The sequence below is a fragment of the Gossypium raimondii genome, chromosome 9 (assembly GCF_025698545.1).
Source record: "Gossypium raimondii isolate GPD5lz chromosome 9, ASM2569854v1, whole genome shotgun sequence".
In the NCBI taxonomy this organism is placed as follows: Eukaryota; Viridiplantae; Streptophyta; class Magnoliopsida; order Malvales; family Malvaceae; genus Gossypium; species Gossypium raimondii.
The window spans coordinates 30,874,353-30,901,727 of NC_068573.1; the positions used below are offsets into that span (position 1 = coordinate 30,874,353).

A 27,375-nucleotide genomic window follows, 5' to 3' on the forward strand; every position below is an offset into this window, starting at 1 on the left:
GAATCTGACCATCAACTTTAAAAAAAACTCAGATGGTTGTTTTTCTAATAGAAATACAAACTAAAATTTTAAAACATATGCATAACAATCTATATGTACCTTATGCTATTCTTTTTAACTTTTATGAACTTTTTATATTTTTTATTTTTAAATATTTCATAACTTTTAATTATTTGTTAATATGACATATAAGATAAATAGTATCATATTAGTATAAAGTACATTTGGATTAACATCGCTAAAAATTAATGTTTTAGTCAGCATTTTTATTAAAAAAAGTGATTCGATTCTTTTAGCTTAGAAAGAGAATAATGATCAAATTGATAAAATATGTAAACGTTGAGGGTTAAATTTGACATTATGCTACCAATTGAACAATCTGATCAATTCGTCTTGTTTGATTAAATAAAATTAAAAAATTAATTTAATGAATTTTTAACTCGATTTTCAAATTAATCAATTTAATCTCTCCTTTTAAATTAATATCCTAATTAATTTTTAATTAAATTAGTTTAACCCATCGATTTAATCTAATTTAAACAATTATGGGAAAATAATTAAATATAAAATATAAAATAATTTAATCAAAGTGAGAATAAAAGTTAAATATAAAATTAATATAATATAATTTAGAGGCTAAATTAATAAACGGTGAGGAAGTGAGGGTGAACTGAGTCAGCACATCGTTTCTGCCGCTGACTTTCAGAACTGTCGGAAACGATAAGATCATCCAATATTCGACGTCTTCATTTTATAATAACATCAACCATTTTCTTTTTTTCTTTTTTCTTTTTCTTTTTATTTCCATTACCATTTTAATTTCATTTTATTCATAAATATATAACTTTAAAGATAAAATTTGTTTGAAATCTTTTTTTTTCTTTTATAATTAAGCTATTTTACATCACAATCATATTTTCTCTTTTTAATAATACTATTTTTAATATTTGAATTAAATTATCTTTCTATATATCTTATCACTACATCAACGGTGAAATATAAAATTCAACATAATTCTAATTGCATTGCTAATTATAAGTTTCGAGTTGAACTGAAGCTACTTAGTACAAGGAACTACTTTTACCCATAAGTTAGTCAAGTTTAGAGATGACAACCGGTAAAGTGAGACAGTTTTTTGCTTGTTCCGATCACAACTCAATATATTTTCAACATAACTTTGATCCAGACTCAACCGAAAAACAAATATTAATTTATGCGTTCTGAACCCGACTCAAAATTAAATATTAATTTACCGCTCTGAACCCAACCTGAAAAAAAAAATCAAAATTATGCTTGACTTTGGCCTGACTTAACTCAGTCCAACACGTCGTGATTCTTTTAAATATTTGTATCAAAATAAAATAATAATTTTTATTTTTTATTAATTTTATATACTATTATTGTTTTCTAAATATAATTATGCTAGAGAAAATATTAATATAAAATTTATTATCATATATTTTAAATTGTTTTGATAATTATCTTGGGCCAAGAATTTTTTCTTAACCTAACATCAACCTGATGTAACTCGCTCTAGCTGAATATAATAAACTAATTTTACTTTGAATTTACTTTACAATTAAATAATTACACTTAATAATAATTTAATATTATAAATATCATAATTATCTTCCCTACTTTCCATTTCCCTTTATCTATTGATTTTTTTTTTTTAGCAAGAAAATGCCTGTTTGGATGCAATCCAAGGCCAGTGCGTTTTGGAAAAAAATTGGGTGCAACTGAAAACACTTTCATTGCGGTCGCCTTTGGAACACCTCTCCATTGTGGTGAGTTTAGCCAACTGATACATATTCTAGGTCTAACCCTCCTTCAAGCATAATGAAAAAGTTACACTAACATATGCCTCACTTGAGTCTAATGATACATCACTCAATTACCTCAACAAAGTGTTGAGATTTAGTGCCTTTCCTATAGTATTTTTTGTCTAAATTTATTTATATTTTTTAATAAATTGGTTTAATAAAATATCCATTAATTACATTAATATTCTTTATATATTGTTCTTAATATTTTTTGCACGCAAAACAAAATGAAAGCAAATATTGGTTCATTGGTTATCTGACTTCCACGGTATGCAGTACTATTTACAATAATGAAATTCATAGCTCAACTAATAGGTAAATATATCATCTCATTAACATTACATGATAGATAAAAAGTAAACGTGATCGCAGGTCGTTTGTCTTTACAACAAATGACTCGATTACTATTTGATAGTAATTAACTTTTCATGAAGGAAAATGTAATGGTTAACATGAGATAAAATAGATTCATATTGGGAGAATGAATTTATTCCAAAGAGATTAAGGATATCCTATGAGGATAACACACTTATGAAAAAGTCATTAGACGAACACTTATTAAGTAGTTTTCGTAATGATATGTAATTAGGGAGAGCTCAGTCGCAATACTATAGTGGAATGGTTTCGTGACTAAATAAGTTCATAATTAATAAGCGAAAAGCTAGAACTTAATTATAAATTATTTGAGCCTTAATTATATATATTTAATCGATCCCTTTGCTAGCTTGTTAAAACCAAAAATGAATTGTATGTAGGATCAAATGAACATAGATGAATGAAAATGATGAAGTTAGAGAAATGGGTGCATTCACAAATAAATGCTTTTTCTCACCAAGTATCAAAGTCGTTTTCTTAACCTTATTTTTTTCAATAACTAGAATCAAAATCAGGTTGTGTTACGTTTATAATATAAATTGATCTTGAATTTTCTCTTATTTATGTTTGGTTAATTTTGATAAGGTGTGACATTCTTTTAATTATATGTATGTTTTGGGTTATGTATGTAAATAATTGTATTTAATTACATATATGATAAAGTAATTTTGTTAATATTTTGATTCCTAAAATTAGATTGGATGTAATTTTAGGTTTTAATAAATTTGGGATATGTAATTAGATCGTAAACTATCATCTCCACATAGGTTTTTGTTTTATTTTTAGAATTATTCATGTGAGCCGGAAACAGATTTAGGATTTTTATAACCTAATTTTTCGACGAAACTAGGAGAACCAAGACATATTCAAAACCGATCAAGTTAGCAATTAAATCACTAGTTAAAAAAAAATTTCAAACATGCAAATTTCAAATCTATATCCTGCACCACACCAAAACATCTCGCCACACACCTGCTTCTTAAAGGAGACTTCACTCAACACATTTGTCTTAAGAGAAGACAGTTTTAACCTCCCTATCAACTGAGAGCAATTGTTACGCATCCTTTGCCTGACCCTCTGCCAAACCTTGCCAAGAGCCTCCTCCCTTGACACATGACTTGTTTGAGTCTAAGTGATAAGGAATAAGGCAGATGAATGAGGAAGTGGATCATAAAGTTTGTCAAAATCGCAAATTTGACTTAGGGCTCTAGACATTTGGAAAGAAACTTGGATTTTGACACAACCTGAAACACAATCAAATCCAAGTTAGATAAAGCAATTAAAATAAATAACTAAGATAGTTAAAATATAATAATAAATCTACGATTAGAAAAATAAGGAAGAAAATAAAGAAGATAGATGAAAAGATAGAACGTGGTATGTAAAAGTCCTAAAAAGTCTTGGAAATACAAAAAATCTATAACCCCCTTCAAGCGGCTCTAATTTTCCCTCCAAGAAAGAAAGTTTGGCAAGAAAAATTTTGAAGTTGATCCCCATAATCTGAAAAGATTATTAAAACTCTTCTAAAAGAAACTCAAGAGAAATTCTTGAAAAAAAAAACTCAAAGAGAATTTATTAACTCAAGAGAGAAGTTGAATAATAATGAATTGAATGATTTGTGTACAATTTGACCTTTCATAGGCTGAGCCACCCGGCCCATCCTGAAAGCCCACCCAAAAAGTGAGAGGGTGTGAGTAAAAATATAGGCCCGAAGAATAGACTTGGGTAAAAAAATAAGACCCGTTTAGAAAATGAGCTGAGTCTCAAGCAAGGTTTTTTTGGCCTGAGCCTAACCCAGCCCAAATATACAAAAAATTTGTTGCTTTTTTTATTGTTCTTGCTTCTTCTTTTTTTGCTATTTTCTTGTTGCTTTTTTTTCCTCCACTATTTTGCTACTATTTCACTATTTTGTTGTTATTGTTTGGATATTGTATAACTTTTGTTTTATTGTTAATTTTGTTACTATTTTAGAGGCATTTGCTTGTTAAGTTGCACCTATCTTAGTCTTATTTAAGTGTACATATTATTTTTTTAATTTAATTTGTTGGGAGATATTTATTTTAATGTTTTTAGTATTTTTGATGTATTATATATGAGCAAGCCCAAATTTGCCCGGGGCCCATTAACCCAAAAACAGGAGGCCCAAAAAATAAATTGGCCCAATTGGGCCCAAAAATTAAAAAAACATCAGGGAACCCTAGGGTTCCTTGCCTTTCCAGCGCCGCTTCTCTATCCCGCTCCCATGTGCGTCGTACGCTGCTGTCATACCTACCCTCTGCTCGTACCAGCCCACCATCACGTCCTCTCCGCATCTCTGACTCACTGTAAAGAAGAAAAACACGCAACCAGGCATAGAGACAGACCACAAACAGGGGAAAGGGGGACTAATTTATTTTTTTCTCTCTTCTTATTTCGGTTATAAAATCGACTATTGTAAAAACAGAGGGGGGATTTTTTTTCACTTTTTTTTCTTTTCCTTTCGGCAAAAGCCGAATTTACTGTAAAAGAAGAAAGGCTTTTCTCTTCTTTTGGGTTTTGCTAGGAACATTAAGAAATAAAAAAATCAGAAACCAAGGTGATTAGTTTTTTTTTTATTTTCTCTATCTTTTAAATTTTTTTCTTTGCGATTTTGCTTTTTTTTATTTTTATCTATATTCGGGAACAATAAAAAAGGGAAAGGGTACTCACCTGAGCACCGTATTTTCGTCGTCGGAGTCCCTCCTCTCCATTGCTGAAGTCGGGCATAAAGAGTGAAGGGACCCCTTTTCCTTCTTATCTTTTTCTCGTAGAGGAGAGGGACCGAAAGCTCTGTCCCGCGTGACGCTCGTCGCCGTTCTTGGGGGGCGCCGTGACGGTGCACGGTGGTCTGGTTTTTGGTCCCCTAAAGACTTGGTCGAAAACCTAATGGAGAAAGGTGGGGCATTTTTTTGTTTTGTTAAAGAGAACAGGCAGCAAATGAAAGGAAAATGGCAGCTCTTATTATGGCAAAACGGCGTCGTTTGGTGCCAGATTCAATGGCCCAAAACGGCGTCGTATGGAGGGCCAACCCGACCCGCTCCAGGGGGGATCCGCACGTTTTCATAAAATGGGTTATTTGCAATCCAGGTCCTTCCACGTTTATGTGCCTTTTAATTTACTCCTTTGTTTTTTTTTTACATTTGGCCCCGAAATTTTATTTCATTTTCAATCGGGTCCCTGACCCGCTGACGCACTAAAAAGGGACACGTGGCTGGATGTGGGATTATTTCCCATTTGCCCCTCCTAGTTTTTCAGCGCGTTCGATGGGGTCCTCTAATTTATTTGCGATTTGTTCCCAAATTTTATTTTTTGTATTCAATTTAGCCCTCTGTTTATATCTTGGTTATTTTATTATTAAAACTAATAAGTTATTATTATTATTATTATTATTATTATTATTATTATCTATGTCTTGTTAATCTCAAATTTTATTTTATATATATATATATGCGCATACATACATATTTATAATATATACACGTACATAACCCTTTTTTATATTTATATATATAAATACTTATATGTTATATATAGTTTACACTTCATATATATATGTACGCATATGCATAAATTTTTCAATTTACATCTATATACGTTCATATAATTTATAATTTAAATATATAGATACACATACATAAATATCTCATCTTTTATAATTAGTATTGTTATCGTTGTTTTATTTGATATTTATTTATTCATTTATTGAAGTGTTCATTATTTTTGTGAAATGCTTTAGATTTTTATTCATTTTTATTTCATCTATCTTTGATTCGTTTATTATGTATTTTATTTGTTGCTCATTTTAGTTGTGCTTGTATTATTTTACTTACATTATTATCATTGTTATTCCATGACGCTCATTTTATTTAGATTTCAAAAAAAAAAGAAATTTTAAAAATATAAGTAATATTCGATATTTTAGATCTTCGAGAGAATCGAGCCCTAATGTATTAGGTTTCGACTTTTTTCGTTGAATTTAAATAATCGAGATTACTCTTTTAAAAATGATAAAAAGCTCGTTATCGAGAATTCAATACGTTGTGTCCTAACGCATTGGATGTGACACGTTGTTTTCTTAAGACGAGGATTTTTCGAAATAAATGCAATATTCAATGTTTAATATTTTGAGAAATTGTGCCCTAACTTATTGTATTACAATTTCTTCATTTGATTTAAACAAATGAATATTCTTTTAAACTTTATTACACGAATCTTTTCAAACTCAAGTTTTAAACGATATCGGGAATTAAAAAAGGATCGTGTCCTAACTTACTGGTCGTGATCCCTTTTTTAATCCAAGATAGTTAAATATATTTTAAATAAGTATTTTTTTATTCGCGTATCGAGAATTCGAGACATTGTGTCCTAATTTACTGGATATTATTCTCTTTCTCTGATAACGTGAAATATGCCCCTTTTCCTGAAAATTTTTAACGTTTTAATACAAGGATCGTATTTTTTAAAATTTTTTAAAGTTCTCAATTTTCGACATTAAAACATTAACTAATCAACTAGGTACCAATTTTCCTATATCAGGATAGGATTACCCATTCGGGCTAAATCCTTTTTACTGTCAATTCCTTTTCAGAGATCTATCGAATTTTCCTTCCATTCAACCGGGATTTCTTCCCCTTTTTATCAAATATATCAATGTTTCATCAAATTTCATATAATGAACATTCAAATCATATTCACATCAATAACAAACATTTCAGGCATTTAAGAATATAGTTCAAGTTACACGAACTTACCTCGACACTTGTTCGTAACCAAAAGTCTACTAATCCCGAACTTTTTCTTTTCCTCGATCTAGCTTCGTATTTGAATTTTCCGGATCTAAATAAATAAATTTAATTATTAATCTAATACTTTTCATGTTCATATGTAACATTCTCTATAATTCTATTATTATTTATACTGCATTCAAAGTTGTCTCACTGAGTCACAGTCACTAAATTATTTATATCTTGAGCTACGGAACCTCAAATTAAGATCCGTTAATTTTCCCTGAAACTAGACTCACATGTATTCTTACCATAAAAATTTCAAAATTTTTGGTTTAGCCAATAAGTACAATTTATTTTTTAAAGTTTTCCCTATTTCACTGTTTGATAGTTTCGACCCTTCTTCACTAAAAATTAATTATCTCATTGTACAGAATTCAGATGATGTTTCCATTTGTTTCTTCTGAAAATAGACTCATTAAGGATTCTAACCATATAAATTATAACTCATAATAATTTTTGTACAATTTTTAATGATTTTCCAAAGTCAGAAAAGGGGAACCCGAATTCATTTTGACCTTGTCTCACAAAATCTATTATATCCCATGATTTACAATTTCATTGCTTACACCGTTTCTTATATAAGAAACTATACTCAATAAGATTTAATTTTATATTTTATTCATTCTCTAATTTGATCTCTACAATTTTTGGTGATTTTTCAAAATTAGAGTACTGCTGCTGTCCAAAACTGTTTTAGTGTATGATGTTAATTACCATTTTTCCCTAAACTTTCAATAAATGATAATTTCATCCCTGCTCAATTAACCTCTCAATTGAGCTGATTTTTCTCAATCAACACTTTATCCCATCACTTCAAATTACTTTATAAGCTTTGGAAATCAGAATTTTAGCACTAGACTTTAATTCTAAACTTTTTCACAATTAGATCCTACAAATCAATTTCTATTGAAATTTCCTAATAAAATCATCTCATAAACAGATTAAAGCTCCAATTTCATCTATTTCATCATAAAATTCCAGAACATATTCATAGAAACTTTCAAATTCATTCATAAAATCAAAAACTAATGAATTTAGTAGTAGGACCTAGTTGTAAAAGTCTTAGAAACACAAAAATTACAAGAAAAATGCAAGGATTAACTCACTTGGTGCAAAAATTATGAAAAACCAGCTTGACGAAACCCTTAGGACGTTTTTGGCTGATGGGAATGCAGTAAAATAAAGAGGAATCTAGATAATTCCACTTTAGTCCTAACTTTTAAAGTAAATTTTGCAATATTCCAATTTTACCCTTAATTCTTCAATTCTCCTGATTTTTTTCTCAGCGTATGCCACCCAAAATATCTTCTTTTGGGATTATTTACAATTTATGTCCCTCCTCATTTAACCATTGAGCTATTTAATCTCCTAGTAACTTTTACAAAATTTTCAATTTAGTCCTTTTCACTTAATTGACTACCCAAACATTAAAATTTTCTAACGAAATTTTAATATCATATTACTAACACTTCATAAATATTTAAAAAAATATTTTTGACTCGGTTTCTGAGATTGAAGTCTCGATACCTTATTTTTACCCAATTTCTTCAATAATTTCTTTTCTAACTAACCACTAAATCGGTAAAATTTTTCTATCGATATTTTCATAATATTTTCCTATCATACCAATATTCATGCAAAAATATTAAAATAAATTCTCTTTAAATCAGATTTGTTGTTATGAAATCACTATTCTGATAACCTTGAATTTGGGCCATTACAATTCTTCTTGAAATATATTAAAATTTAAGAAAATTGGTATGATTATATACCTACTCACGAACCGATTATCGTTCCAGAGTTAGCGTGCGCTCCGGATTACATACCATGGTTTAGGATCCATGGCAAGTCATATTTCTGTTCGAAGAGTAGAGACGTCAGCAAATTCGTGTCGAAAGGGAATGACGGGGACCTTTAAATCGAATAAGAAGGGACGATGGCATGCCGATCAATAGCGTCCACACAATCACCGGGCCCAACACCTCAACCGACAACACCCACACCACAACCTCTTTAGATTATGGCAGGTGAGTATCCTAGCACTTATATGTATCCTAACCCTTATATGTTTCCTTTTTCCAGTCTTATGCCAGGTTGGAATGCATGGCTCGGTGTATCTCCTTTTCTGATGAATCTAACTCAACCGACGATATATAAGCCATCGTTGCAGGAGAGATCACACGAGGTACCGTCGGGAAGCTCATCTCATTATCAATCCTCATCGCCTTATAAGAATCAAACACCTCCGCCGTAGGTGATGCAAACACCTCCACATTCTTTATTCTATCAAGGTGGGTCATCCTCCCAACACCCATAACCACAACCCCCGCCGAAAGCTGAACCAAAGAGGAATCCAGTGCGTAAACCACCCTTATGTGGCACTGATTTCGACCAGTACATACATTGATTTTTTAATGTATTTGTACAAACTGTTTTTATATTGTTTCATTTAATAAAATAAAAGTTGTTTTTAATATTTTAATATTAAATTATTTTTATGTTTTTAATAAAATAGAAGTTATTTTGAATAAGGCAAAAGAAATACTGCAACATAGTTTCATTAGAGAAATTATCAACTATTTCGATTTGGACATGATCGAATTGTATGACCTGGGTTCCTACACCATCCGCACAACTTCTGTTAGTTTGTTCTTTCCCGGATATTCATATTATTATGTATTTACTCGAGCAAGGTCGACCTTTTGATTTGCAACGTAATTCTCTATCTGGTAACAACTTAAACGGTGTAAACGATACAGACGACCACTTACGTTTATCTAGGACCGGTGGAAATACGTGTCTCCACACATTGTACATGTATTCTATTTTGTACACTTCGTCGACATATCTCATGAGATCCAAACGGAGATTCTGACAAGCTGTAATTTCATGAGCGCATGGATAACGATGTGCGTCAAACGTCCTATAGTTACAAGTCTTATTTCTCAGGTGTACACGATATTTCCCGCCGGTAATACATTGGTTCGGTCTATCAAACTGCATCACACGAAACCATAGGTTGTCGCGATTGTGACACACTGTGTGCATGGTGTTGACCCGCGCCTTCGCCTTATTAATTTCTTACAATACCTTCCGGTACCATACATGATCTCCCTACATTTAGCCTTTATAACTAGTCACTCATTTTGGAAATAGTGTCACTAAAAGAATGTCTCTCGCACAACCGAGGTTATCGGCAAATAACGTGTTCCTTTTAGAACAGAATTTATGCATTCAGTCAGGCTTGAGGTCATATGACCATATCGTATGCCGTCGTCGTATACTTGTGTCCACTGTTCGAAAGGTATGTTTCAGAAGTCTGCGCCTCGTTTGTTAACTGAACGCAAAATCACCAACATCTCATGAAAACAATCCTTATTGATATCGTATTTCTAGCATTGAACATCGACCCATCGATGTGCATGTCCCATCCACTAACCGAGTGTCATGCAGGAGTTGTGTATTCTATACTTCTACCAAACACGGGTGCTTCCGTGTTCTGCCTCCCACTAACGGAGTGTCGGGTAGGGGTCGTGTATTCTTCTCGAATAGTAGTAGATGTTGAAGTCACAAATGCTTCATTTGGCGATAAAAATTGTACATATAACTCAAGATAGAGTGACCCACTAGTGAGATGAGTCTACACCATCGCCTCCAAGCTATGACCACCTTTGATATCAAATGAATCATATGTCACGGGATCAATCGAAGCACAAAATCGATACTTAATAGACGAAACTCTCATTGGCGTCGTTCCGAAGATTTTACACCTAATTCTTTTACGAAGTTCTATCAAATCTATATTTTGGTTAAAAACCAATTGCGTTGTATTATCCGATAAAAAAACAATGCCATTCTATGTGTCATGGACCTCACAATCATAGTAAATAACAGCACTAATACATTCACTCATCTTCAATTTCTATTTTGCTTAGCCTCTCTAATTTTTCTTGCTATAGCTTATGCAACCTGATAATGAAATTTGGCTCATTTATAGCTAATTTTTCTTGCTGTAACTTATACAACCTGATAATGAAATTTGGCTCATTTATAGCCTAAGGCCAAACAAAAATTACTGTAGAAAAAGAGCATTCACGTGAGAGCTTTTTTCATCAATTTTGCTAACAGTGCATCCTGCTTGAAGCATTTTTGACACAATTTATTCAGAACCATCTTCTCAAAATTATTTTTTTAGGAACTACTGTAGAAAAAAGAGCGTCAATGTGGGAGCTTTTTTTTCAGTATTTTTGCTGACAGTGCATCCTGCTTAAAGCATTTTTTACACCATTTGTTCAGAATCGTCTTCTCAAAATTATTTTTTAGGAACTACTGTAGAAAAAGAGCGTTCACGTGAGAGCTTTTTTCAATATTTTTGCTGACAGTGCATCCTGCTTGAAGCGTTTTTAACACTATTTGTTCAGAATCGTCTTCTCAAAATTATTTTTTAGGAACTACTGTAGAAAAAGAGCGTCTACGTTTGAGCTTTTTTCAGTAATTTTGATGACAGTGCATTCTGCTTGAAGCGTTTTTGATATTATCTTTTCAGAACCGTATTCTCAAAATTAATTTTTCTGAAACTATTGTAGAAAAAAACTAAAATCCTTATTGTCAATATAATTTTTCCTAAACCCTAAACCTACACAAAATTATTTTTAAAAAAACTAAACCCTAATTTAATTAATTTTCTTAAAAACTCTAAACCCTAATTTAATTAATTTATTTTAAACCCTAAAACCTAATTTAATTATTTTAAAAAAACTCTAAGCCTTGATTTATTTTTTAAAACTCTTAAACCATACACCGTAACCCTAAATTATTTTAACAAACCCTTAAACCCTAAACTTAAATTATTTTAACAAAACCCTAATCTTAACCCCGGATTATTTTAACAGAACCCTAACCCTAAACCCTAAACAAAAAACTCTAGGGACTAAAGATGCAAAAAGCCCTAACCCTAGAAAAACACGAAGCAAATCGTGTCCCTGGGGGAGCGATTTTGCTACGTCAGCAAAACGCTTCCACGTCAGCATGTTTTATGCTGACATGGAAAAATCGCTCCCCTAGGGACGCGATTTATTGAAATTTCACCCAAAAACGCTCCTACGTGGATGCGTTTTATATATGTCAGCCTTTTCCAATAAATAATGAAAAATTGACCTATTTCCGTAAATAAAATTGAAAAGGGGCCTTTATTGGTAAAATAGTCTAGAAAATATATTGAAAAAAAAAGTTCAAAATATTGGAGGAGGCGTATAAGGAAAGATACGGAAAGCAAAAGTGAAAGGTGGCAGACAAATTGACAAAAAAACACAAAAAGAAAATTCTAAGAATAGAAAAAGAATAAAAAATAAAAACCTTGAAATGAATTTATGTACACGTATACCTTAATACTTAATATTTGATTTAGTTCAATAATTTTTTACTATTTCATGTCGACCCGATTAATTAGATAGGGATATTGTGGAGATTTCCATATCGGATTAGGGGCGTCACAATCACCACCTTTCGCTTTAATTTACTTTTTTCAGAGGGCCCCACAATTATTCATTTGTTAATGGTTTTATAAAAATTAAACTGTATCAATAAAATCTTAAGTATAATAAAATAATTAAAATATCATAATATTGTATAAAAGAATGACTAAAACCATAACTTGATGTATAAAAAATAAATTAAATCATATTATAAATAAAAATAATCATTAAATAATTTATTAAAAAGTTTTGATAGGCGTTCAATATTTTATTTTTTTATAGTATTAAATAAAAATAAATGCTTTTAAGACGTTATACTAGTTCATTTGTCGGGTGGACTGTCTCGCTAGATTGGTTGGACTGGTTTTAGTTCGGATTTTGAGTAAAATGTTTTAATTTTGATTCTGGTCGCTTCAGGTTAAATCAAAGTTAAATGATTTTAAAATTATTTTTATTTAAATTAATTATAAAAATATATAAATATTTAAAAAATTAATTTTATTATTCGTAAAACATACCATTTGAGCAAGTAAAGCTAGATTTAGGCTGAACTGACTTAATTTAGTTCATACACAATCTCGAATAAGACAGTGTAATTTTATATATAATTATTGAATTAAATAATTTATTCCAAAAATCACATCATTACAAATGAATTATTCGCTTTTAAAAATCAATCAATGTTATAAAAATTAGATTAATGAATGAATGGGTTAAATTGATTTAAAAAAATAGCTTTACAAAAATAAGAAAAACCAAATCATAGTAAAAAATTGAATTTTAAATAAAATAAGATAAAATAAAATGATGGAACAAATTCAAGTTGCAATGATGGATTTAAAGGAGGGATGGAATTCGATTGCGATAAGTTTGGCATCAATGCACCAATTATTTATAAAAAATTAAAATTAAAATAATAAATGAAGGCTATTAGTGAGCCTTTAAAAAAGTTAAAAATACCTACAGTAACATAGCATATAGTTTTAAACGCTCCACGACAGACCATTATCCACGTGTCACCTTTTAACACATTGCCTTCACTTTCAAATACAAATGCCACAGTCACCGGCACCTACAACCACCCCCACCAAAAGCCCAGGGATATACAGAGACCTCTTCTCTGTCACTAAGAGATACAAAACACACACACGCATAGATTCTCTCTTTCAATAAAAGAAGAAGAAGAAGGAAATTAGGGTTTTTTCTTTTGTGGGGTTTTGATTTTTTGGGGGAATTTTGGGGGTTTTTTGGGTGGGGGAAGAGAGATGTATATAGGTTCCATGCGAAAGTCTTTCAAGGACTCTCTTAAAGTACTTGAAGCTGATATTCAACATGCCAATACTCTGTAATTCTTCTTCTTCTTCTTTTTTTTAAATACCATTTTCATTTTGGGGTTTTTGAATTTTTTTTTTATGTTTTCTTTTTTAAGTTTGTGTTTGGACTTTGGAATGTATGCTACAGTTCATCAAGTTTGAAGCTTTTTTCCCAACAACCCAGAGAAGCTTCTTCTTTTTTTTTCTTTTAATTTTGACATTTTAACTTTGGGTTTCATAATTCAGATCATTTTCTTTTAATCATTTCCCAATGAAAAATTTGGGTAGCAATAATTTTTTTTAGTTCTTGAAGATATTGAAAGAAACACTTGATTTTTTTTTCCCGAGGGGAGGACACAGTTTCTAAACCCATAAATCGTAGTTGAAATAGTTTCAATTGAGCTTAATTATGTTTTTTCTAGATATAGTACCTTTTTGATGAAGTTATATCTTCCAGCTTTTTTAAGTGAGTAATGCATTTAATATTTCTAGTTATATGATAGGTTGAGTTCAATTTCTTTATCTGGCACTTATTTTCCCCAATTGGACACTATATTTCTTAATTATGAGTGCCATTTTTTTATATAATCTTTTATTTTGGTAATGTTAAAATAGAGTAACAAAACAGTGCAATGTTTCTTTTCAGAGATTGCATGTTTGTGAGGATAATTTTCGTTATCTTTATAGATTTTTTATCTTTTTGTTTATCCATCTAACTTCACGTGGTCAATGGGTTCCACTTGATTGTACTGCTTTCAATATTATATCCTTTGATCACTATAATATCAGTATGAAGATCCAATAATCATCAATTACTGGTCCCAGCTCATTTAAGGCATGAATTTAGTGATTTGATTCTTGTATATTTGTAACATTTCTTCTTTTTTGGGGTTGTTCTTTGTTGTACTGATCGGTATAGTTGATGTAAATTGCTTGTCAGTTGAGTAATTCAGTAAGTTCTATGGTTATAACCAACGGTCAGTTAAGTTCCGGCATCTTAAACAGCTAGAAGATAAAGTATACATTTCTCTGTGGTTGCTGAAACCGGGGTCTTACAAGTAACTAATACGGTTCCTTTGAACTTGAATAGTTGGACAGAAGTGTACTGCTAGATGAAACCATTGTTGTTGTAGTTGTGTTTGTTGATGAGTATTTTTAGATTCGTATTGCTTAATATCATCATTATGTTCTTCTTATCCTGTGTAAAATGGCCATCGTGTAATGCAAGGTGCAGGGCTTCTGATTTTCCGAGGGAATATGACGGTGAATGCCTTCAAATGAGAATGTCATACAGTCCGGCTGCACACCTCTTCCTATTCTTGGTGCAGTGGACTGACTGTCACCTTGCAGGTGCACTCGGGCTGTTAAGAATCTTAATTTACAAGGTTATATTTTGTTACTTCATGTTTAGCTCTTGATGTCATAGTGAAAATTAGCTGTTTCTTCATCGTTATCATATCTTGCAGGTTTATGTCGATGGTACTACCACCATGTCTACACATGAAAGGAAAGCAAGTATAAGAGAGTTCTATGGTATCTATTCTCAATTTGTATGTTTTGTTACACTTATAAACTATAGTTCTTATTTCGAGCTATTCTAATGCTTCCATGTTTTCTGTATCCAGCTGTTATCTATCCCTCTTTACTGCAACTTCAGAGGGGTGTCACTGATACCGAAGATAAAAAACAGAAAGCAGTGTGCATGGAAAGGTACCGAAGAAATGACGACAAGGAGTATAGGCAGCTTATTGACGTTGATGTTGAAAGAGAAGAAGAATGTGGAATATGCATGGAGTTGAACGGTAAAATTGTGCTACCGAACTGCAATCATGCCATGTGCTTGAAATGTTACCGTGAATGGTATTCTTCCTCCCCCTGCACTTGATCCCCTTATCCCTCTTTCATTAGCTGTTGATATTTTTTATATCAATGATGATGTTTTCCTTACAACTGTACATGTCATCCAGTATTGACATAGTTGCTTTTGATTGTTTTTGGGTTTTTTATCGGGTCCTTACTTCAGCTTCATGCTTGTTCTTTGAACTCTATATCGGGTTTTAAGAACTGTTGATGTCATCATTCGGTAGTTGTCTTGAGCTAAGCAAATTGCTTTACCACTTAAGTAAAACTTATGCATCTATTTTTGTGGTTCAACTAGAGAGGGATTGTTGACTGGTTGCTACACCTTTAAACCGAAGGGGCACCATTGAATCTAACTCAGATGGTGTTCTTAAGAAATAACCGAGTAAATGTTCTAGGTTGGTGTCCAGTTTTCTTCATACAGTTTCCCGATCAAAGCTCCAAACAACAAAGTAGAGCTGAAAAGTGTTGGCCCTTGTAATATGCAATCCGGTAATTTTATCTTTGATAACTTTGCAATGTTGTCTACCGTTTTCCTTTTGGAATGCTTATAACCCTTTTCAGTCCATCTCGTGTTTAGAGATTGTCAATGGATGGTTCATCTACTGGCAGTCTTAAAATCGTGACTAGTCATTCAAACCATGACATGTTTTGAACACGTCCAATATAAGTGCTAATTTCTCACTCACTGAATCTCAGGTTTATGTTTTTTTTTTTTTTTTTTCTCATGATACTTTCGTTGCAATGAATTGCAGGCGGACTAGATCACAGTCGTGCCCTTTCTGTCGTGATAGTCTAAAGAGAGTAAACTCCGGGGATCTCTGGGTATTCACCGACAGCCGGAATATAATTGACATGGCCACCGTGACAAGGGAGAACCTTAGAAGGCTTTTCCTGTATATAGATAAGTTGCCACTAATTGTCCCTGATACTATTTTTGATACTTACGATTCCCACCTAAGGTGATCAAGTACATTCTAATATATACCTTATCTGCGGTCGAAGTATTTTCTGGTCGATGATTTCTCTCAATTACATAAAAGTCCGAATTACTCGGTTCTGGAAAAATGTAGTTAGGTTAGCTACTGCTGCAGTGGTTTCCATGCCCAAAGTTATTGTGGGGCTGGTGCTGAAGTTGAGGTAGTTCATATAGGAGGAGCCCTTCAAAGTTGTATTTACTACATTTGTACATGCTTGTATAGCCTGATGCTTGATATGATAAATATCATTTTCTAATCTTATATATGGCTTTTTATTATATTTGGGGTTGTGCTCTTTTTCTTGTTTTGATTTTTGTCAATTTTGTCTTGAATTCGAAAAATTAATTCAAGTCCAAAGGTGGTGATGAGGTAATCATGTTTTACAAAAAATTTTCAAGCTTTTAGACTAATGTTGATAAAAAGAATTTTAGGATAAAAGTGAAAAGAAGTTATTAAATTCAGGATTAAATAATACTTTATTTATATTAATTTCATTGAAATAACTAAAGTTCATTGTTGTTATTAAATCTTTTCATTGGATAAAACAACTTTTAATCGGTAACTTTTTTATTAAATATTTAAATTTTTATTTTGCAAATTAATTTCTTCCTTTCATAGTAATTGGTGGTGTTTTGAGATTTATTGGTATAATTGAAAATTTTATTTTGTGGGTCATTTTACTACATTCGTTCAATTAAAAGAGGATACATCATCTTCCTTTTCTACATCATATGTACATCCGAACTAAACTTTCAAATCAAAGATGATACGTCCTCTTTTAATTGGGCGAGACTATGGATAATATATTAAAAATGATTCATAAAATAATTTCTTGTATAATTGATACATATCAATCTTAAATTGATATTAAGTAATGTAAATTCAATCTGATTAAAATATTAATGCATTTGTTTTGATGTGTTTTCACTCTATTTTAGTCCATACTAGTTTGTAATCGACATATCAATGGAACAAATGAAAATGGTAAGCGTTAAATTTAATTTTTAAATATTATTTAAGAATTTTTTTATTTATGCATTTTTAGATAATTATTAATTTATTATTTGTTATAAAAGTTTGTAGATCGGATATTGGAATGCAATATCCGGAATATGCATGGTCCTCCATCACCGTTGGTAGAGAACTACCTGCGGGAAGCGGGTTTTTGGCACGTGGCGACGGTAGGCCGGGGATGCAAGGTGGACCTGAAACTAATCAGTGCGTTGATCGAGAGGTGGAGACCCGAGACGCATACATTCCATCTTCCATGTGGAGAGTGCACTATCACTTTGGAAGATGTCAGTCTGCAATTGGGATTACCGGTGGACGAGTGATACGAGCCAAGGAGGTGACACTCAAGGGGTTGTTTTTCCTAGTGGTCCAATTACTCGAAGCAAGGCACGACAATTAAAATTAAAGATGAATGCTTTTGTCCAAGACTTTGTTGCTACAAATTTAATTCATCATGTTCGTGACATTGACAAATACGAGAATGCAATTCACTGGACCAATCTTGGAATAGTGAAAGCCCATAAATTGGTAGATTAATCTTTTATGTATATTATTATTTTTATTATTTACTTAATTCTCATTGGTTGGGACACATCATTTATGAGTTAAGTAATTTTATTGGTTAGGTTATTATTTATTTATTTTCTTAGATAATTTTAAAGAGTTTTATTAGGATTCAATTACTCTTTAAAGAGTTTTTATTAGGATTCAATTACTCTTGAAAGAGTTTTATTAGGATTCAATTACTCTTGTAATTTGCCTATAAATAGGCTTGTTTTCTACACATTGAGAGATGAATAAAAAGAAGAGTATTTGTTTTCTTTCAAATTTGTGTGAGGCAAATTTTTTGGGAGTAGAGTGATTCTTCTCTTGCTATTTAGTTTGGAGTTTGTTACTTTCGAGGGTATTTCGGAGTTGCAAATATTCAAATTTCTTTCCCATTCATCGGTGTTTCTAGAGGTTATTCTTCTAGGGGTTTCGTAGGGAGCCGCTCAATCATTGACGTTTTTGGTTACAAGTTAACCAAGAGTTCCATAGGGCAAATCTATCCTTTTTATTATTTATTTATTTATTTATTATTATTTTAACTAATTTTATTTATTCTCGTTTTATTTCTAATTTGTGTTTCTCTTGTGTCTAGATCCGGGATTCCGCATCAGTTGGTATCAGATTCAGGCCATTCGGTGTTATTTTCGAAGCTAAAATCAAATCCGAAACGAGTCAAAATACCTAAAACACTTTTCATCGGTTTCTTCGATTCTCTTTTTTGTGAAGTTTGTGTTTATTCTCCTCTTATTCTTTAAAAAAACAAAAAAAACAAAAAAGCGCAAAAAAAAAGAGAGTAAAAAGCGCAAAAAAAAAAGTTGCCTACCTTTCATACGTAGGTTTCTTCTTTTCCTATTATTGTTATTATTTTTATTTTATTTTTTCCCAAAATTGATTTTTTTCCCCTTCTTTCTTGACTCAAGTATAATTAAAGCTTCAATTTTTAAAAATCTTAAGACACCAAACATTTCCGATTTTTTGTTTTCCTTTAAATTGGGTGGAGTTTTCTTAAGTTTTCTTCTTATTAAAGCTTTTCTTTGACTCTAGAGTTAGGGATCGTTGCAGGTCTACGTTTTTTTTTGTTTCTCTTACGTTTTCTAACACTTTGTTTCTTCTTGTGTTAGCAGATATTAAAGGCACGCACAATTCCTTCATCCGTGTAGCCTCCATTACAAATTGCTTCGTCAAGTTTATTGGCCTCTTAAAGCAATTAGGATCTTCATTGTTTCTTTGAAGTTTGCACCTCCATTATTTGATCTTGATTAGTAACCCTTTCCAAATATATTTACAAGTTTTGAATCATTCAGAGAGTTATTCTTTTGAGAGCTAACGAGTGAGATTATTATTATTTTTTCTTGTTCCTGTTTGTGTGATTTTTCACAGATACCATGCCGATCACTAGATCCCAAACTAGTAAAAATGAAGAGGATGAGCAAAAAAGAGATAACGATCCTTTGGTCGAGTTGTTACAAAAGAGATGAAAAGTTGCAAACTCAAGTCGAACATCGCATGACCCAGATGATACAAGAGCAAAGGGAGTATCTTGATGCAAAACTTACAACTCAAGAGAGATACATTGCCGATAATTACAAGAAGTTGAACGAAGCCTTTATAAGCCGATCAAATTCGCGATCGAACTTTTTAAACGAAGGAGGACCATGTTTTTGATGATGACTTTGAGTCCGAGTATGTACCTAGAGAAAGGGTGGAACGAAACAATGACACCCCAAACCAAAATTTCCTTCTTTCTCAGGGAAGAATGATCCTGATGCTTACCTTGATTGGGAGGAAAAGATGGAAGCAATCTTTGCTTGTTACAATTACTCTGATGAGAAAAAGGTAACATACGCTGTCACTGAGTTCATTAATTATGCACTAACATGGTGGAATCAATTATGTAAAAGCAGGATTCTTTATAGAGAGCAACTTTGTTACTACTTGGGTTGAAATGAAGCGCATCTTACGAAAACGGTTTGTTCCACCATACTATTATCGAGAACTCCATCAAAGACTCCAACATCTTGTTCAAGGAGATAGATCTGTGGATGACTACTACAAAGAGATGGAGACTATTCAGATTAGAGCCAATCTTGTTGAAGAGGGCCGAGGTGACTATGGCTAGATTCCTTGCGGCCTAAAGCCCGAGATTGCAAATCGAGTTGAGTTACAACACTACATGGATGTTGAAGAGATGCTTCAAACCGCACTCACCATTGAAAAGCAATTACGAAAGCATGGGACACCGAGGGGTGCTAGTTCAGTTTCTAATCCTGCTTGGAGAGGAAATTGGCAAAAACAAGATGATAGATTGTGGAATGGGAGAGATCACGGTTCAAGCCAAATGAGCCTAAAACTTACTCCAAAGATAAAGGTATGCCTAATTCATTTAAAGGTTCTACTTCTACTAATCGAGCTCCATCTTCTTCTTCTACTTCTCCTAGTGCCATTAAGCAGCCAAAAGATATTACCTGCTTCAAATGCCAAGGAAGGGGTCAGTATGCTCGAGAATGCCCTAATAAAAAGTCTTTGGTAATTCGAGAAGATGGCGAGGTTGATTTTGAGTCTGATAACGAAGATGAGATGCCTCCTTTGGAAGATGCTGATGATGTGCATACTCATGATGAATATGAAGAATACTTGGAGTATGGTGAGAAAGCACTTGTTGCTCGAAGGGCTTTAAATGTCCAGTTTAAAGAGGAAGGGCGTGAACAAAGAGATAATATTTTCCACACGAGATGTTTGATTGGTGGACAACCTAGTTCATTGATCATCAATAGTGGAAGTTGCACCAATGTGGTGAGTTCTTCCCTTGGTGAGAAACTTGACCTACCTTGTGTGAAGCATCCAAGGCCATACCGCTTACAATGGCTGAATGATAGTGGGGAGGTAAAAGTATCTAAACAATGCTTAGTTTCATTTTCTATTGGTAGATACTCTGATAAAGTTTTGTGTGATGTTGTTCCAATGCAAGCTGGGCACATATTACTTGGACGGCCATGGCAGTTTGATCGACGAGTAAATCATGATGGTTTCCTTAACCAATATACTTTTGTGTTCCTTGGAAAGAAGTTTACTTTGGCTCCACTTCCTCCTCAAGAAGTCTACAATGATCAACTCAAACTTGTTAGTGAGATGGGTAAGGGAAGTGAGGTAAAATCATTGAAAAATTTGAGAGTAAAGAGGCCCTTAGTGTTAAAAGCCAACTTAAAAGCCCAACATTGGTGAGTGATTGCACACACAAGTCACGAGATGAGAAAGTGAGTTTATTCGCTAGGTTTGAGATATCAAATTTGCTCTTTGTACAAAACAAACATTTGTAATTATTAGGTTTAGGAAAACTTTATTTTGACTAACCCTAATACACATTTGCCTAGTTGTTTTGTTGATCTTTTGCGGATTTTGAGGATGTATTTCCTTACGAAATGCCTAAGGATTACCTCCTTTACGAGGATTGAACATCAAATTGACTTTGTGCCTGGTTCGAGTATTCCGAATAGACCAGTCTATCGAAGAAATCCTGAAGAAACTAAGGAGTTGCAAAGGCAAGTTGAAGATATCTTAGAGAAAGGGTTAATTCGTGAGAGTCTAAGCCCTTGTGCGGTCCCTGTACTTCTCGTCCCAAAAAAAGATGGTTCTTGGAGAATGTGTGTTGATTGTCGTGCTGTCAACAAGATTACGGTAAAGTATCGATATTCAATTCCTCGATTAGATGATATGTTGGATGAGCTTAATGGTGCATGCATTTTCTCTAAAATTGACTTAAAAAGTGGTTACCATCAAATAAGAATGAAACAAGGTGATGAATGGAAAACTGCTTTTAAGACTAAGTATGACCTATATGAGTGGTTAGTTATGCCATTTGGCTTAACTAATGCTCCTAGCACATTCATGAGATTAATGAACCACATACTTAGACCTTTTTTAGGAAAATTTGTCGTTGTGTATTTTGATGACATACTGATTTATAGCAAAACTTTGAATGATCATGTTGGGCATGTTAAATTAGTATTGGATGTGTTAAGGCATGAACGACTCTTTGCTAATCTTGAAAAATGCACCTTTTGTATGGATAAGCTTATTTTTTTGGGTTTTGTGATAAGTTCTACAGGAATCCATGTGGATGAGGAGAAGGTAAAGGCAATTCAAGAATGGCCTATCCCTAAAACTGTTTCTGAGGTAAGGTCTTTCCTTGGGTTAGCGGTTTTTACATGAGTTTGTTCGTAACTTTTCCACAATTGCTTCACCTTTGACTGCACTTATTAAAAAGGATGTATCTTTTCATTGGACAGATAAGCAAGAATTAGCATTTAATGAACTTAAAGATAAATTGTGTAATGCTCCTATTCTTGTTTTACCTAATTTTGAAAAGACCTTTGAGATTGAATGTGATGCTTCTGGTGTAGGTATAGGTGCCGTCCTCATGCAAGATAGTAAACCACTAGCCTACTTTAGTGAGAAACTTGGTGGAGCACATTTGAACTATTCGACCTATGATAAAGAGTTGTATGCCTTGGTAAGGGCATTAGAAGTTTGGCAACATTACCTTTTACCAAAGGAGTTTGTGATTCACACTGACCATGAATCACTTAAGCACTTAAAGAGACAAGGTAAGTTGAACAAGCGACATGCGAGGTGGGTTGAATTTATTGAATCTTTTTCTTATGTTATAAGGTATAAGAAAGGTAAAGATAATATTGTGGCTGATGCTCTATCAAGGAGGTACACTTTACTTAGTACTTTGCATACTAAGTTATTAGGTTTTGAGTATCTCAAAGATTTATATGCAACTGATTCTGATTTTGCAAGCATTTATGACGCATGTGAACATGGTGCATTTCACAAATTTTATAAGCATGATGGCTATCTTTTTCTAAATAATAGACTATGCTTACCAAAGTGTTCAATGCGAGAATTGTTGGTTCGAGAGGCTCATAGTGGTGGTCTTATGGGTCATTTTGGAGTCACTAAGACTTATGATGTTTTACATGAGCATTTTTATTGGCCTAACATGCGAAAACTTGTTGAAAAATTTGCTCTACTTGCATTACTTGTAAACAAGCTAAATCCTTTGTGATGCCTCATGGTCTATATACTCCTCTTCCTGTTCCTAGTTCACCTTGGACTGACATTTCAATGGATTTTGTAATAGGTTTACCAAGGACAAAGCGTGGACGAGATAGCATCTATGTGGTTGTGGATCGATTTTCTAAAATGGCTCATTTCATTCCATGCCATAAGACTGATGATGCAACCCATGTTGCCGATCTATTTTTCTGTGAAGTTGTGAGATTACATGGAATCCCTAGGACTATCGTTTCCGATAGAGATGCAAAATTTCTTAGTCACTTTTGGAAGGTGTTATGGGGTAAGTTAGGTACTAAACTACTTTACTCTACTACATGCCACCCTCAAACTGATGGTCAAACCGAGGTGGTAAATCGAGTTTTGGGATCTTTGCTTAGAGCCATAATAGGTAAGAATGTTAAATATTGGGAAGAATGGATACCCTATGTTGAGTTTGCTTATAATCGCTTCGTTCATTCTTCCATGTGTTTTACTCCTTTTGAGATTGTATATGGCTTTAATCCACTTATCGTTTTAGATTTGCTTCCTTTACCTTTGAATGAGATTGCTAATTTAGATGGTGAAAGGAAAGTGATTTAGTGAAAGAGATCCATGAGAAGGCTCGTAAAGCCATTGAGAAAAGAATGAGTCCAATGCACATCGAGCTAATAAAGGCGAAAGCAAGTCTTGTTTGAACCTGGAGATTGGGTATGGGTGCATATGATGAAGGAACGATTTCCTTCTAAGAGAAAGAATAAACTTGATGCACGAGGAGATGGACCATTCCAAGTACTCGAGAAAATAAATGACAATGCTTATCGCATTGATCTTCCTGGTGAGTATAGTGTTAGTGCTACTTTCAATGTTTCTGATCTTTCTCCTTTTGAATTTGATGCAGGTTCAGATTCGAGGACGAATCTTCTTGAAGAGGGGGAGAATGATACGAGCCAATGAGGTGACACTCAAGGGGTTGTTTTTCCTAGTGGTCCAATTACTCGAAGCAAGGCACGACAATTAAAATTAAAGATGAATGCTTTTGTCCAATACTTTGTTGCTACAAATTTAATTCATCATGTTCGTGACATTGACAAATACGAGAATGCAATTCACTGGACCAATCTTGGAATAGTGAAAGCCCATAAATTGGTGGATTAATCTTTTATGTATATTATTATTATTATTTACTTAATTCTCATTGGTTGGGACACATCATTTATGAGTTAAGTAATTTTATTGGTTAGGTTATTATTTATTTATTTTCTTAGATAATTTTAAAGAGTTTTATTAGGATTCAATTACTCTTTAAAGAGTTTTTATTAGGATTCAATTACTCTTGAAAGAGTTTTATTAGGATTCAATTACTCTTGTAATTTTCCTATAAATAGGCTTGTTTTCTACACATTGAGAGATGAATAAAAGAAGAGTATTTGTTTTCTTTCAAATTTGTGTGAGGCAAATTTTTGGGAGTAGAGTGATTCTTCTCTTGCTATTTAGTTTGGAGTTTGTTACTTTCGAGGGTATTTCGGAGTTGCAAATATTCAAATTTCTTTCCCGTTCATCGGTGTTTCTAGAGGTTATTCTTCTAGGGGTTTCGTAGGGAGCCGCTCAATCATTGGCGTTTTTGGTTACAAGTTAACCAAGAGTTCCATAGGGCAAATCTATCATTTTTATTATTTATTTATTTATTTATTATTATTTTAACTAATTTTATTTATTCTCGTTTTATTTCTAATTTGTGTTTCTCTTGTGTCTAGATCCGGGATTCCGCATCAACGAGTACCCAGTCACCGGGTCTGCCCAATCTAGCGATTGGCTTGCGGTGTGCTACGAGCTTTTAGGCGCTATTTCGGAGAAAATGGACGAAGGTAAGATCGAGATGGGCTGGTTACGAGACACATTCTCAGATCCGGATGACGATTCAACCGAAATAGAAAGAATCCGATATGCTCGGCCATACATTCTTCAGTTAATTGGAGGTTATCTGATGCCCAACTTGTCACGGAGCCGCGTACATCTAAGATGGCTGTTGAAACTCGTTGATTTTAGAACAGCTGGTGAATTGAGTTAGGGGTCTGCCGTCTTGGCAACGTTATATCGGGAGATGTGCGGGGCGACTTCAAAAATCCTTCTGATAAATCATCCTGCTTTGATTTTATCTTAAAAACCCATAAACACGAAACGTAATCCAATTTTGAATAAATTTTAATTAATTTAATTACGAAACCCTAAACCTTAATCTCTTATTTATTTACTTTTTTCTCCAAAAATCCTAAAAACCCTACAAACCCTAAGGTGGGAAACACGGCGAAATCGCATCCCCAGGGGCGCGCTACGTGCTAGGAAATCGCGTCCACTTCAGCGCGCTTTGCTGACGTGGACACAAATTGCGCTTCAGAGGACGCGATTTGTTGCCATGTCAGCAAAGCGCATTAACGTGGACGCGATTTAGGGGAAAATGGCCCATTCCGGTAAATAATAAAATACCGGGCCCATTTCGGTAAATTTAAAAAAAATTGGCTTTTTTTGGTATTTTGCCCTCAAAACACTTCACTTTCATTGCTCATCACTCTTTTTTTTTTTTTTGAGAAACCTATTTATATATAATCCCTTCGCAGTTATCATTTCATCACCATATAAATCACCAAAAATAAATGACGAAAAAGGAGCTAAAAATGCTGCCATTATTATTGTTTGTGTAAACATTTTCATCGTCGATATTCATGGTGGTTAAGAGGTATGAACGATAGTGGGAGGGAGAACACCAGTGAACGACGCAAAGATAGACAAAGAGATGCAAGCTTTGGAGAGACTTAGGATGGACGAACACAACAAAGACCAATGGAGGGATGGATCAATTACAGTTTTCTCATGTGGTGGAGGCTAAGAAACAAATAGACTGAGGTATCAAATAATTTTTTATAATTTTTATTTTTTCTTTTGGTGATGAAAAAGAAATTACACGACACAATTTATATAGGTAAACCCAAATTTCCAAACAAGGATATTTCAAAAATGTGTAAACCTTGACTTCTCAAGTGAGCCAACTTGACCAACTTATCGGTTTCTTGATTCTTTTCTCTAGATATGTGACAAATATTTTAATGGCAAATCTGATACAATAGCTGAAGAATCCTTCTGATCAAATCTGAATTGGACCCTCCTATAAGACTTTCCTGAATGACCATAACCACCTTCAAGCTGTCTGATTGGATCAACACATTGTCAAAACCTCAATCAATTAAGATGTCTAATTCATCCAATATGCCCCACAATTCAGCTTCGAACACTAAATAGTTGTCCAAGAACCTATTAAAGCCAATGATCCACTCCACATTTTCTCACAACTCCCCCATTTTATTTTTAGTAAAGGTTATATTTTTAATTATTGGAAATGAGAAAATTTTGGCTTATAACTTTTTTATATATTTTTAGTTTGTTTTATAATTTTGCTATTTTTTATAATATTTTGCAATTTTTTAAACATTTTTATAATTTTTAAATATTTTTATGATTTTATATAAATATATCTATCTGTATTGGTTTTGGTTAGATGTTGACTTAAATTAATCTAAAATGGATATATTTATAACTTTGTTCTTTAAGCTTATTAATGACAACTCTATATAATAATCGAATAATTTCAGTATTCTTTTGGATAGGTAAACTTTTTTTACGACATAACTACAAAAGACATTTAAATTTTTTTATAAATTTGGTTTGTTGAAACTCTAAAAAGTTCAATTATCAAATCTTTGGAGAATATTTTCATAATGTTCTTTTTGTTGATTAACAATATTATTTGAGGTTTGATCAAACTCTTGGGATTGGTTGGAGGTAAAGCTTGCAGAAGAATTGATTCTCCTAAGGAAAGGAAACATCTTTTTGTTTTCGTATTTCCTACGGGGGTTCTACTATCAAATTTTCATAATTACTACCATTGCCTACAGGGTTAGACTCTATCCTTAATGCACCTAACCCATGGCTAACCGAACTATGTATCAATATTCAACAAAAATAATAATACATTAATAGAGGCAGATAAACCAAAACTCGAAAATATTGAAAACAAATTTGAAGATTTTAAAAACTTAGAATTGCTGTTGATGTCTGTCCACTTTTGGCTG

At 32.9% G+C, this 27,375-nt stretch overlaps 1 protein-coding gene and 1 long non-coding RNA gene across 4 annotated transcripts; one reads left to right on the top strand and one right to left on the bottom strand.

The window, feature by feature from the left end:
* Positions 1-4,252: 4,252 nt before the first annotated feature.
* Positions 4,253-5,144, bottom strand: LOC128032704 (uncharacterized). The gene is made up of 2 exons (XR_008188981.1): positions 4,887-5,144; positions 4,253-4,520 (listed from the first exon to the last, which is right to left on the bottom strand). It is a non-coding gene; the product is annotated as an uncharacterized LOC128032704 (long non-coding RNA).
* Positions 5,145-13,549: 8,405 nt separating this feature from the next.
* Positions 13,550-16,908, top strand: LOC105798969 (E3 ubiquitin-protein ligase AIRP2). 3 transcript variants are annotated; one of them, XM_012629247.2, is made up of 5 exons: positions 13,550-13,822; positions 15,019-15,175; positions 15,257-15,323; positions 15,416-15,650; positions 16,406-16,908. In XM_012629247.2, the coding sequence occupies exons 1-5, from the start codon at positions 13,743-13,745 to the stop codon at positions 16,614-16,616; spliced, it is 750 nt and encodes a 249-aa protein (XP_012484701.1). In that variant the 5' UTR covers positions 13,550-13,742; the 3' UTR covers positions 16,617-16,908. The 3 variants fall into 3 exon arrangements, with proteins under 3 accessions (XP_012484701.1, XP_012484702.1, XP_052477326.1); XM_012629248.2 differs by having other exon boundaries at positions 13,551-13,822; positions 15,025-15,175; XM_052621366.1 differs by lacking the exon at positions 13,550-13,822 and having other exon boundaries at positions 13,879-15,175.
* The last annotated feature ends 10,467 nt before the right edge of the window (positions 16,909-27,375 follow it).